At 41.0% G+C, this 13,500-nt stretch overlaps 1 protein-coding gene across 5 annotated transcripts in view; it reads left to right on the forward strand.

Annotated features, from left to right (window-relative positions):
• Window positions 1-2,772: 2,772 nt before the first annotated feature.
• The window catches only part of LOC137286165 (DNA repair protein XRCC1-like), a 58,794-nt gene continuing 48,066 nt past the window's right edge, over window positions 2,773-13,500 (forward strand). For 2 of the 5 annotated variants that reach the window (XR_010956985.1, XM_067817876.1), the window contains exon 1: window positions 3,037-3,212. Coding sequence is in view for 4 of the 5 variants with exons in the window: in XM_067817876.1 (XP_067673977.1) it covers window positions 3,162-3,212 (51 nt within the window). In the remaining variant the exon portion in view is untranslated. Of the gene's footprint in view, window positions 2,849-2,955; window positions 3,213-13,500 lie in introns of those variants that run through there. The other 3 variants (XM_067817857.1, XM_067817866.1, XM_067817849.1) reach the window with 3 other exon arrangements.

Below are 13,500 nucleotides of genomic sequence, written 5' to 3' on the forward strand. Positions count from 1 at the left end.
CTCTTGTAAGCCTATGATCTCGTAACTTTTCTCGTTGCATTCAAGGTCGCATCGCAAATTAGGCATCCAACGTGTATTTTTGGGATAAGTAAGCTTTAATTTTTATTTCCCTGTGACCCTCTGTGACGCCCCTAATCATGACAGCCATTTTGTGACATAATTATGGCACATACCATAGTTTCCTAAACATTCTCAGCTATTCTCGGTTCATGGAGAATGTTGGAATACCAGTAATAGAAAACAAAGAAACAGGAAAAAAGTAACAGTTTTTTATGTAAATACTCATGTAAATACTTAATTAAGATTAGGATAAGCTTTGATCATCATGTTTTAGTTGTTGTTGACGCGGATTCTTTCTCCTTTTTGTTTTGTTTATTTATTTTAATTTATTTATTTATTTTGCTTTGAATCCCTGTGAATATCGACATTTAAATCAGTAGATACTATAAATAACGAAAGACGCAATGTATGGTGATTTAGTGTCAGGACTGGCTAGATTTACCATCCATGCTATTTTCACCAAATATGCCCTGCAACGCGTGGATAATATCATAGACAAACGAATTTCAAACAGAATTAAAAACTGCGAATTGTATCTTCGGGATGTATTTAGATATGGATTCGACATCAGGGTGACGTTTGAAGAGGAGGGAAATATATGCTATACGATGTATGTATAGCCATAACACACTTCAGAAATTGAACTGGCTGCCTGTCGGGCAGAGAATGGCTTTGTATGAGTGTAACAGGCGCTGCTCCCACTTATCTCTGTGAACTACATCAGCTGAACGCACCAGCCAGATCTCTCAGATCTGCTTCACAGACCCGCCTATGTGTACCCAAAGTCAGAACCGCCAAACATCCTATGTGTTCTCTGCAGACATGGAGTGGAACAGCTTTCCCCTAAGAACTGTACAGTGTAACAAAGTAAGCTGACCCTGAGTAGCGGCCAGGCGGCCAGGTGTGTCAGCCGGTGGCCATGTCAAGGAGGCAATCAACAACTTGCTGTCGGTGTTAATTATCACCAGTCATCGACAGTGATGGGCAGGATGAAACTATTTGATGTGCAACTGCAATTAACAACTTCATGAACTTGCTATCGCACGTTGGTTGTCACCATTCGGCGACGGTGATGGACAGAATGACGCTAGCTGATATACAACGCTATGTGACAACTTGTTATCGCATGTTGGTTACCATCAATCGTCAACGGTCACAGACAGGATGACACTACAGGACTACTGTAGCCCTTCTAATAACCACTGGCTGATACGCGGTCCGGAGGCTGGGGAACGGGTATCAAAGCACCCCAGCCGATGGACAGAGCAGAACGGAGCTTCTTAGCAGTCAGACCAGTGTATGGCCTCGATGTACTGGGGGCTTGTGTGGACTGCCTAGTAACGTACAATAGCACATAAGTCCTGTAACTAATAAATTGTTCTTACTGAAGAGATCGCCCTGAGAGTTCTGTCATTGCGTAGGAAGAAAACCCGGAAGAACCTGACTTAACGGAAGTTGTGTGTAGTGTTACAGCCATCACACTCAGCATTCCGATCATATCGGAAAACGTATTTACCCTTCATGTTGATGTGTATCAAATGAACTTATTTTCATCCTGTTTTGTGTGACTTTGAACATTGGGCGCTTCGAGCATGCATTATACGTGGACAATTACAAATGGACTATTGTTGCTATTATTAATAATGTACCAAACGTAGAATGTCACCGTGTGTTGGAAAGACGACCGAGTCAGGTTGAATGTTACACAATTTGGTTACGTGGTAACGCTTTTTGTACAATGTAACAGTGTAGAACCGGCCATACATCAACCTGACGACCAGGCAACAGGTGGATTAAAACAGTAGTCTGCGGAACAGGACACAAGAACCACGCCTATAGCTGCACCACACGAAATGGGTCTAATAAGTTATAACGAGGTCATTCGTTTATCATTTGGGCACCAATGAAGTCATTTCCAATGGTGTATTCATTGTGGACCCATAACTATCGGCTAATGTAGAAACCCTGAATCGATATAACGCCCCCCCCCCCCAATTAAAATAGAATAAAATAAATAAAATAAAAAAATAAAATTAAATAAAATAAATGAAATAAATCAGTTACGTCTGATAACTGTATCGTTTAGCTATAAAACTTCTTGATAAGCATTTCTTATGATGGAAAGTGGAAGTCAAAACGGTTAACTTTCGCGTAAACTTGCCCTTTAACACCCCCTCCCCCAAAGAAAAACAAACACAACAACAAATAAATAAACAAATAAAAAATAATAAATAAAAAATAAACAAAAAACAAAAATACATAACAAAACTATACAATAAAAAAGAACAAATAAACAAAAAACCTCCAAAAACAAAACAAGAAAGAAACCAAACCAAAAACTTACACGAACGAACAAGCAAGATAATGTTGACAGTGTTACCACACCGGCTACAAATATCTGTTCATACTTCGATGCGATATATCCCTTCACCTGGGACTTCTTTCACAAAGCAACCTTTTGGAACGTTAAATTTAACTCCCATTCTGTAACATTGCACTAAGGTTACAATAATGACTTACGATCACCTTAAGTAGTGCTTTTTGAGGCCCTGGTGTAGATCAGATAATGCCAAATTAATGAGTACGGTACACGCGAACGCACGCACACGCACACGCACACACACACACACGTGTAGTCTCCTCTCGATCTCTCCTACCCTCAACGAATTAATACGATGTAATAGGGCAAAGGGTACTGGGCTGACATTCTTTGCCAAGGGAGGCAACCCACGCAATTCACGATGTCGAGGCGTTAGCGCAGGAGACCCCAGGAACCAGGCTGACACTGGTAAAGCCAAATTATTTCTTTTTTTATTATCTCAAACCTGGAGCATAAAAGATGACGAGCGACATATGATATAGACCCTTGCATATGATGACGAGCGATAGCAGCTTAAAATATTTATTCGGGTGCCCAGGAAACTCGCTTCTACCCTTAGCCAATGGGCAAGGGAACCGTCAGTTTCCTCGTATTAGCTTCAGCCATATTGTCTATTTTTCCGCGAGATTTGAGAGTTGAGTGATTGATAATCAAATGCGTTGAGTTTGTTTTTGTCAGATACAACTGAAAACAGATCGGGGCAGACCTGAGCACTGACGCCATGCCTGAAATTAGGATCCAACATGTCGTATCTTCTAGTTCAGAAGATAAGGTAAACAAATTTGCTTGCGTCCCGGTACTTGCTGATATCATCTGAAAACATAATACAAACAGTTCTTTTCGTATGTATGCTTGTTCTGGAAAGGGTTCCGCCCGTACCCCCCCTCTTTTTTCAGTAAGAAATGCAGCCCGGGGGATTTATTCCCCGATGCAATATTTCAAAAAGGGGCGCTGGTATAAAGTTTTGGGGGGTTAAAGCGTTTAATGGGGGTTTAGAAGTTTGGGCGTAATATTCAAAAAGTGGGGGGAGGGGCGGTGATAAAAAAATAAATCGCCTTCTTGTCCTTCTACTTTGTGTCAGTGTTTCTTCACCTGTCTTTGCTCAGCCCGTCTCTTCTCGTCACCTGCAACTTCCTGTGAATTATCATACTACTTTCATACGTCTAATGTTAGTGGTGTAAGCATTCAAGAGAACGACATAACTAACTAATCTAACTTCACTAAGAATCTAACTAAGTCTGAAAGAAACGACGTCGCTTCTGGGAACCGAACCCGGGTCGTCTGGCCGAGAGTCCTCCATCTTACCTTAGTGCTACTGAGATTGGTGACTGACAGAGCGGAACTTATTGTATTTAGACGCTAGTTTTTAGGCTTCGGCGTGGGTTGTATTGTATTAATTGACGAGTGCATTTCAGAAGTCTCGGTGGCTCCGAGGTACAGTGGACACACACACTATGACATGAGGATGGCGAGTTCATGTGATCGAACCCTGTTCCCCGTGAAGTTTTTTTTTCCTTTACCGTGTTGACATATGGAGGTAATAGTGGCTTAACAACTAATTGTAGTAAAGGAATTGTGATGTCGTACGCTGTTGGTAAGTTCTAGGCATTTCTTTCTTGTTCCTGTAGAGACGCGCGACCGACGGACATGACTTGATGTTATCTGTTGGAAAGTGGGGGGTAGTGATATTATTACGGACTGTTGGAAGGCTTACAGCGGACTGTCTGACCTGGGTTATACCCGTAGTACAGTCAACCATTTAGAGAACTTTTAAGGTAAGTGCATGCAGTATAGTATATGCGCTCGAATGATTTGCAAATAATCCGCCATTTCCCGTAAGGATTATTTGTATTTAGTGCCAAATCCCAATAACGTTGTTTGTACAAACCTGATCGAAAACCGGTGGTGGTGCATCAAAAGGCAACTACCGAAAACACACACTCGGCGACACTACTTTGCTCTACATGTAGCCGAGTAGTGCCGAGAAACATTGCAGAGGACACTGGCTCCGTTTACTGGGGAGGCCAGTAGAGGTATGTTGTACTTTTCTTGAGTATTGATAAGTTGTATGGAAAATAGCTTACATATGGCGATGTTGTTACGCTGACCTCAACAGATGTGGACACCCGTTCGATTCCCGAGGCTGAATAGGGGAATGGCAGTTATTGCAAGTCATATATTGTTTTTCATGCCTTACACACATTATTGATGGCATAACTAGTGATTAATTTGAGTGACAGTTCGTAAGTTAATGTTTTGGGAGAGGGGGGGTACGGGCGGAACTCTTCCCCTTGTTCTTTTTAAATGAAGAGATTTCCCCTCTAACATCTGCATCAATCAACTGCTTGATCCATCAGGTGTATTATCGCACTTTAGCCCAATGAAAAACATGGTCGTCTGCGCTGACTTTTCGAGGTATAACCGATAACGAGAAAGTAACGTTATTAGCCTGTGTGAGGAAGGGGAATCCTGTCGGAAAGGGCAGTGTGAAGTTACGATTTTTCCAAGCTGGTTACAACTAACGAATATTTGTTACATTGCAAAATTGGGACACCTGCAGTTTATGGGTCCCTGTGACGGAAGTAGAAATGTATTCTACAGCAGTGTTCGCGAATAGTGTCTGACCCTCTGACAAATCTGGCAGATTCACCAGTGGTCAGATAGAAATCACCAACCCGCCAGTCCCAGAGTCTGACTGAATATTTTACAATGCCTTTGTGTAAAGTTGTTATTTGCGGCATGTGACACTTGTTTGCTGTTTATAAATCTTATGTTTGATATCATGTAATGTTAATAATTTGAATGTCAGTTACAAGAAATGTTAAATCTGACATATTTGTTCAACTTTATTCTATGGGTAATGTGAATTTTCAGTGGGTCAGACAGAAATCTGAAACTTACAGGACCCAATGTCCTGTTACTTTGAAACACCTTTGTGAACTCTGCTACAGTAACTAGCCGAGAGCTGCTATGCGGTCCTATACAGTCAAGACATGACCCTGCATCGCGAGTCTTGGTGATACAGTAACGTGCTAGCGCCTTTTCGTGTTTACTGGAAAAAGGTTCATTTAAAACTTCGTCAGAAAGACGAGAGTTTTAAACACAAATTTTAGTAATGCTCCAAAACATCAATCCAATCGTTAGTAATCAAAGGGAAATCCTCATGACGTTCCTTTTCTCTGATTGGTCAAATGTGGACGCACGTGTCAAATGTTCCAAATGAGGTAGTGGGTTACTAGGAATGCCACAACTTCAATGAGAAGGAATAAGTGCATGTGACAGTAAATCATAGTAAGGAATTTGAATGCAGAGAATGGTGCGTGCACTAATAAAATTGCAAGTACGTAGAGAGTGGTAAAAGCGTTCCTGCCCAGGTATGGAACAGCGAAAGGATTGTATGATAGTTATTTTGTCGAGTTCATCGTGAGGTAAAAATATTTACGTTGTTCTGATGATCCTTTTGTTACAATTCTTACGTTTATCGGCCATGCGTTTGACCCCCCAAAAAACCATGCATACTTTAAAATGATTGAAATTGAAAATAAAGAAAATGGTGTTCAGGATTCGGATGAATTTAATGCAAGCGGAGATTTGTTCTTGTAATGTAAGTGAAGCGTTTTGATATTAGACATCAGATAAACTTACCTCTTTTTGTTTATTAGGAATAGAAAAGAAATGATTGTATTTCATGATCTTAAAAAATGAATAAACACTGCAATTGACAATACCATGACATAATACTGACCCTAAAATAATGTTGTGGAATGTAGGCAGGCCCCCCTAAGTAATTGAAGGAATTACAGCAAATTTGAAGGAATTGCATCTCAAATGGATACAAACGCAGCCCACTCGCGAAACAATTGCACCGATATCTTTAGTTTAGCGGTAATAATGGAAACACATCGGCCCTATCGGAAGCAATGTCGGTAATACTGGAAACATGCTCGGCCATCTTCGGAGATTTTTCGGTCGCGAGCGGAAACTCACACAGCAAAACATGGCGTCGTTGGAAGAAACACCCGTCTCGGTGAGTTGTGTTTTTCGTTCCTACTATTACGTTTTTATACCTATCCATCTTTGACAACCCGTGTTGAATGCGTTTAGGTGTGAGGTGTTGTCGGGGCAATAGCTTATGTTTTTAGGAAAAGATTGCCACTGCAGAACAGTGTCACAAGTCATGCCCCTGGAGATTGTTTACACCTGAACATCGAAGTCGTGCCGATGATTACGAACATCATGAACGTGCGCCATGAAGAAGTTTATGAGGCATAATTTTTCTTTCTATGAAGTGCAATTGACAAATTGAAACACATTTTACAAAAAAAATGATGTTATATCTAGCGCACGTTCGTAATCATCGGCACGACTTCGATGTTCAGATGTAAACAATCTCCAGGGGCATGACTTGTGACACTGTTCTGCAGTGGCAATCTTTTCCTAAAAACATAAGCTATTGCCCCGACAACACCTCATACCTAAACGCATTCAACACGGGTTGTCAAAGATGGATAGGTATAAAAATGTAATAGTGGGAACGAAAAACACAACTCACCGAGACGGGTGTTTCTTCCAACGACGCCATGTTTTGCTGCGTGAGTTTCCGCTCGCGACCGAAAAATCTCCGAAGATGGCCGAGCGTGTTTCCAGTATTACCGACATTGCTTCCGATAGGGCCGATGTGTTTCCATTATTACCGCTAAACTACCGACATCGGTGCAATTGTTTCGCGAGTGGGCTGCGTTTGTATCCATTTGAGATGCAATTCCTTCAAATTTGCTGTAATTCCTTCAATTACTTAGGGGGGCCTGGTAGGTCTTGAGTTGATTCTCGATTATAATCCAAGGGTAATTTAATAGGTCAAACAAGGCCATAAAACAGCGGTATTTATTCGCCGGAGTAAACAAAAAATGGCATCAGCGTTAGTGCTTGCTTCGATGTAAATATGGCTTCTGCGCATGCGTCACATACACTTCCGGAGACCCGTAAAGTGCATTTTGAAAATTCACTGACCTGGGCCACTTCCCAGGTACCGGTCAATGATGTAAACAACCGCTAAGCATCACGCATCAGTGACCTCAGCAGAAAATGTGTTAACCCCGAGAATAGGAGACAGACCTCTATAGTTTGTACTGTCAAGTTACGCTACATACGGTACACCATCAAGTTGTTTTCAAAACTGCCATATGTCAGAATGACCTCGAAACACAAACGTCACAACAGCCATAAGAAAAGTGAGAATAGCCTAAGCCAAACTGAAAAATCAAGGATAGCACCACAAGAAAAACAATTAGCATTATGTCAATCATATGGGTACACGTCATTTGGGAAGATATTTCAATACAGATTCTTGTATCTTTATCAAGCAGCATATAGTGTCCCCATGACGTCCCCCCGTGTGGAGTCGAAATCACGTCCTCGGAACATTATTTTCTACGTTTACAAGGTCATTTATAGTTTTTGGATTATCAAATGATTGCATCGTATCTATTTTTAATTTCCTTTTTCCTGCTAGGATACTCTTTCCCTGACTATTCTAAGTGTATGGAGCCATTGTAAGCAATGATTAGATGAGTGGATTTGGGAAAATTTCAGAAAATGCCATGTGGTGTAAAAGTGGAAATTTTCTTTGTTTTCATTTAAAACAAGCGCAGTCTTTCAAGCACAGCGTTCATTTTTGTGCCCAACATCTTTTGTTTCGTTTTATCCAGACAGTTGGTATTGGTGACAAAGACCATTTGTAATTTCATTCTAAGATGTTTGAGGAATTCAATGATGCATTTGTCGCAGCTGACAATGAAATATACGTGATGTAATAGGTGTCTCAATACCGGCCTTGTCGAAAGGTGATTTTGTAAACACTGTCCAATAGATAGGCTGAAAGCAGACTTCTGTGTTTGTGTAAGTGTGTTTTCGAAAACATTCTAACGGATTCTGGGTACATCGGCAACGTTTCAGAATTATCATTACTGGTTACATGAAAACTTGATATTTGTGATCATTAGTATGCTATTTTTGAAATTCATACTCCCAGCAATTATCCAATTATCACATTTCAAAACATGCAGCAAATAACACTCTGAATCGCGATTTAGCATAGCATGAAAAAAAGCGACATTTACAATGAAGACAATTTTTAGAGGTTATTTTAAGCACTTTAGCTTTGTCTGAGAAAATAGTGCATGGTATCAAAAATCAGGAAATTTCCCACTGAAATCAAAACTGTGAAGTATATTTGTGTACGTGATATATTTAGAATTTTATAGGACTTCAAAGTGAGGATTGAAAAGGAATGACATATGTCCCTGTGGCATCCAGGGGGTTAATGCTATATTGAATGTGCACCCTGTATGCATGTTTTGTTATAATGGTGTGAGCAGTGAATATGTGAAATAGCGTTACTGTGGTTTGGTACAAGGATTATGTCCCTAATAAACATCAATGTTTCAGTGCTGATGATAATAAATTTATCAATCAACCTTCATCATATCATAACCGTAGTAATTTTCAGAGATGTCACAGTCACTTTGAATGGAATATTCTAAATATGCCTGCATTCAAAACACCTCGGCTTAATATTTGTTGGTGTTTTTTTGTGTGGGGGGCTTAGTCATTTATAATATTGCCAACATATTTTTGTGCGTGCACTCAGGCGTTATCATTCAGTAATGGCAACAAGGTTGCCCATATGATAGTGCTTAACAACAACATTCTTTTATTTATTAAAATCGTGTTTTTATAGACGTTTTTTCTTGTTATGTAAATAAACACATGATCACAGGTGATTATAAGATTGACTGATCTTTAATTGAAACATTTAGAACTAAACTAGAGAGCCTAAGCAAATGTCAAGAAACACTGAAGGTAATTTCGGACAACTATGGCAAGAGAAGTGTATGGGAAAGAGGGTGAGGAGGGGAATGGGAATGGTATTTCACAACGCAGAACTGTTTGCTTTTCTAGACTTGCCTCTTTGAACGATAGAATTACATCCATGGGACTAGCCGTCCCTACAGCCTTGGAGCAAGCGACAGTTATGCCTACGTTTAATAACACTTGTGTTACGGTTTTAAATGTGGTGTACTACATTCAATATTCAACCAAAGAGAAACACTTAATAAAAATTGCATACCCTGTATCCACGTACGATATGGTTTGTAAACACTACTCAGTATACAAAATGGCAGAAATTTTAAACGCACTTAGGCTTTAGTGTTAGCATGTATGTTCGAAAGCATCCCAACTGATTCTAGGTTCATGGCAGGGTTTCAGAATTATCGTTGGTGATTTCATGAAAAACTTATGTCAGTGATCTTTAATATGCTATTTTAGAAATTCAGAACTCTGAGTAAGTATCAGATTTTTACATTTCTAAACATATATCAAATAATGCTGTGAATAACAATTTCGGATTTGTGTAAAAAGTAAGACAAGTAAACAGATCTAATCAAGAGTCAGTTTCATTATTCCCAATGAGTACTTTGTGAATTAATGCATATATTTTACTCTTCTAAACAAATTAATACACAAAATACTCACTGTTAAGGCGATGGGTAATTCTGAGAGTGAGAAAAATTGATAAACTGAGCCCTGGATTAGTATCCAGCCTTCCTAGAAAGTAAAATGTTAAAGGTGATCAGAGAAATATTCTGATGTGAGAAAAAAAGGACAATTACACACATGCAACATATGTCATATTTGGGATTTCACTTTCTCAGTAAAGTACAAAGTTTAGTACTTTTTTTGGTTGAGTCCCATCCGAGATTCGAACCCGCACCCTCAGAGTGAGGCACCTAATCGCCAGCACACAAAGTCTGCCACCTAACCCGCTCAGCCACCACGACTTCCACAAAAATGAAAGTCGGACAACTGGTAGTCTAGACTGCTTACTTTGTGTACCCCTCTGATAAGTGTGAATTGGCATGGCCCCCACGGCCGAAAGGTTTGGTTACATGATAAATTTGACCACTTTCTAAACTAAAATGGCATCGTGTAATCATAGCTTTCGGACGTGGGAGCCGTGCCAATTCACACTTATCAGAGGGGTACACAAAGTAAGCAGTCTAGACTACCAGTTGTCTGACTTTCATTTTTGTGGAAGTCGCGGTGGCTGAGCAGGTTAGGTGGCTGACTTTGTGTGCTGGTGATTATGTATCTGAATGAGGGTGTGGGTTCAAATCCCGGATGGGACTCAACCCCAAAAAAGTACTAGCAGTTGTACTTTACTGAGAAAGTGAAATCCCAAATATGACGTATGTTGCATTTGACCACTTCCTAAAATGGCATTGTGTAATCAATTACACACATGTCAATTAACATGTCAAAGTGAGCTTAATTTGACGTTCTGGTGATTTCGACGATTGCATTGCTAGCACTATATCAGGGAAGTACATGCAGGAAGTAGGGCGGATGCCCAGTTCCTGTCTTGAGGCGTTATATTGACAATTGAAAGCGGGAAGTTAAGTTATGTAAAGAGCAAATATACATGAATATATTTTTCCTTATCCTGACTCATGCTAATTGCTTATCTCCTCTTCCCTAGTGGAAGGTAGTGGAACACCTGAAATCCCTTGAAGTTCCCTTTTTTAAAAGAAGCAAACGTGAAATACACTCACCCATGTGTAACCTCTGTTTTCCCGTGCCTAGGTCATGTGACTGGCCATGCTTGTCACTCTCTCCTTATCGCCCGACAAGGGCGTCTGGAGTTACCTTGAGTCTCCACTATGGCGATAAGTTTTTCAATTATTTCGGTCCTTTAACTATTTGGTTTATGTATATATATCACAATTTGTTTATTCGTGATTATTGTGTGTTGATATAGCATGTATTTCGTCAACCGAAACTTAGTCTCGGTTGGTGAAGTCGTGTTAATAGTGTAAATTACGACTGTCAGCGGTTGACCCGCATTTAGTATCACCGGCATGTAAGCCCTTATGTTCTTCCACTATTTGCTGTGAATTTTACAGAAGTGTATCTGTTTCAGAATTTATTGTATAAATTCGTTCTTTTCACAGGTGTGCGAGGGACAGGCAACATCGACTTTCATTAGTCATGTCTAATCGGGGGATTTAGCTTTGGTAACCGTTTTGATTTACTGCTGAGTTTCATCCCAGTTACCAGTCAGGCGTGTCCCCGGGGTTATACCTTGGGTCGAGCAAGTCGTCCCCTAGACCACAGATGAGTACTTCATTGTCATCGGGAACGGGGCCATCGCAACCAAAGAAGCCTAGATCACCATCGTCGTCGAAGATAAAGTCGCCTGCAACGAAGTTGTCGCAGAATCAACATTTTTCGACGAATAAGTTCTGTGGGGACAAGTTCGTCCTGCTACAGGAACGACCTATCTACAATCTTTAACAATCTATGACAGTTACTCCTGGATCAGCCACAACTACATCGTCACTGCTCAGGATCGTCACTGCTCAGGATCGTCACTGCTCAGGATCGTCAGACAAAGTAGACTTAGTCAGAAATCAGCCTCAGTCATCACAGCAGACATCTCTACGAGTCAGCTGTGTTTGCACTCAATCCAACCGTTCAACACAGACACCTACATGCAACATGAGCTTGGAGGTCATGTTGATGAACAACGAACACTACAGTCTTCAACTACGTCGACTGATGCTCCATGTGAGCACTCAGCTAGATCTGCACTGTTATCTACGGCGTTTAAGTCGGCAACCAAGTTTCAACAACATCATGTACCATCATTCAACATTCGTCGCTTCCCTCTTCGTCGTATGGAGCCCTCCGTCAGAGCACCGGACGTCGATGAAGCTTATAAATCAGCAGTCCCGTCTGCAACAAATCTTACAAGGTAGACGACAAGAGACTTGCTCAGCTCGACACAACTACGATGCACATTTTTTTCGGATTTTTTCATTTCAGCAAACCTGCCAACGAGGAAAAGAGAATGATCCTGTCAGCATTCATCAATCAGATGAGGAATCAGTAGTTCATGTCTGAACACCTCACATCAACTAGTGTGTGACTGAATCTACTTCTTCGACAAGATTAGTGAGGTAGCAAGGATGGTCACCCCAAGACTCCAGAGAAGTCAAGATGATCAACGGTGCTCAAGCAGACAAGTCAGTGTTACACTAACAAGTCCAAGTTCTCCAGAGTCCAGAGAGAGGAGGTAAACATTGAAGATTGGGGTCTGAACAACTGGAGTCTTCTACCTTCAGCTGTTCCCATACAACCGTCTCAAATGGGTGGACGTCTCAATTGGGGAATTCTCAACGACGAATACGTCGCGAAGATTCTTCAAAATATATCACTTGAACTGCTAGCTCAGAAGACGCTGTTTTTACTTGCCTTGGCTACAGCTGCATGAATGTCAGAAATTCATTCTCTAGACTTCAACTGCATGAGTTTTCATGCAAGTGAGCCTCCGTGAGCCTCCAACCCACATGAAGTGAAAGCCTTGGCCTCTACACTAGCGCTACATGGGAATTGCTCACTATCAACTATAATGGAGGGCTACTTTTGGAAGTCAAACATGGTGTTTGCCAAACACTAACTACGAGACATAGCCAAGGAGGACGTCTCTGGCATTTATCAGTTTGGGCCTCTTGTCTTTGCTCAGCAACTAACAGTTCTACGAAGGCCCACTCACTCACTGAGTTCACTCACTCGTTTTATCACGTGACTTGTGGAAGCCAGACGCTCTGCAGGGTATAATGGTGGAAAGTCCATGCCCACATCTTAGAAAGACTAGCATGAGTGATTATGACCCTGTACTTGTAATGAAGATACTTGTACATGAAGAAGGGTCGCAACTAGTCTTGATTACAATATCTCGACAATTAGTTGCATCAGAAAGTAGCAGGATGCTAATTACTTTTGATGTCACACATTCCAGTCAGCGAAATCTTCGGCTGAGGATAAGTTCGACTGGATGGGATCCCCCCAGAATCTACAATGAATATTAGAAGAGCAGGACCGTATTATCGCCGTTACAAGTTCCCATTTGGGGGGGGAGGGGGAATTATTGGACGTAATTTTGACAGCCAGCAGAATCCAGCGTGGCCTGACTCAGCGCCATTTCAGTCGGATTCTGT

The sequence above is a fragment of the Haliotis asinina genome, chromosome 1 (genome assembly GCF_037392515.1).
Source record: "Haliotis asinina isolate JCU_RB_2024 chromosome 1, JCU_Hal_asi_v2, whole genome shotgun sequence".
NCBI classification, from domain to species: domain Eukaryota; kingdom Metazoa; phylum Mollusca; class Gastropoda; order Lepetellida; family Haliotidae; genus Haliotis; species Haliotis asinina.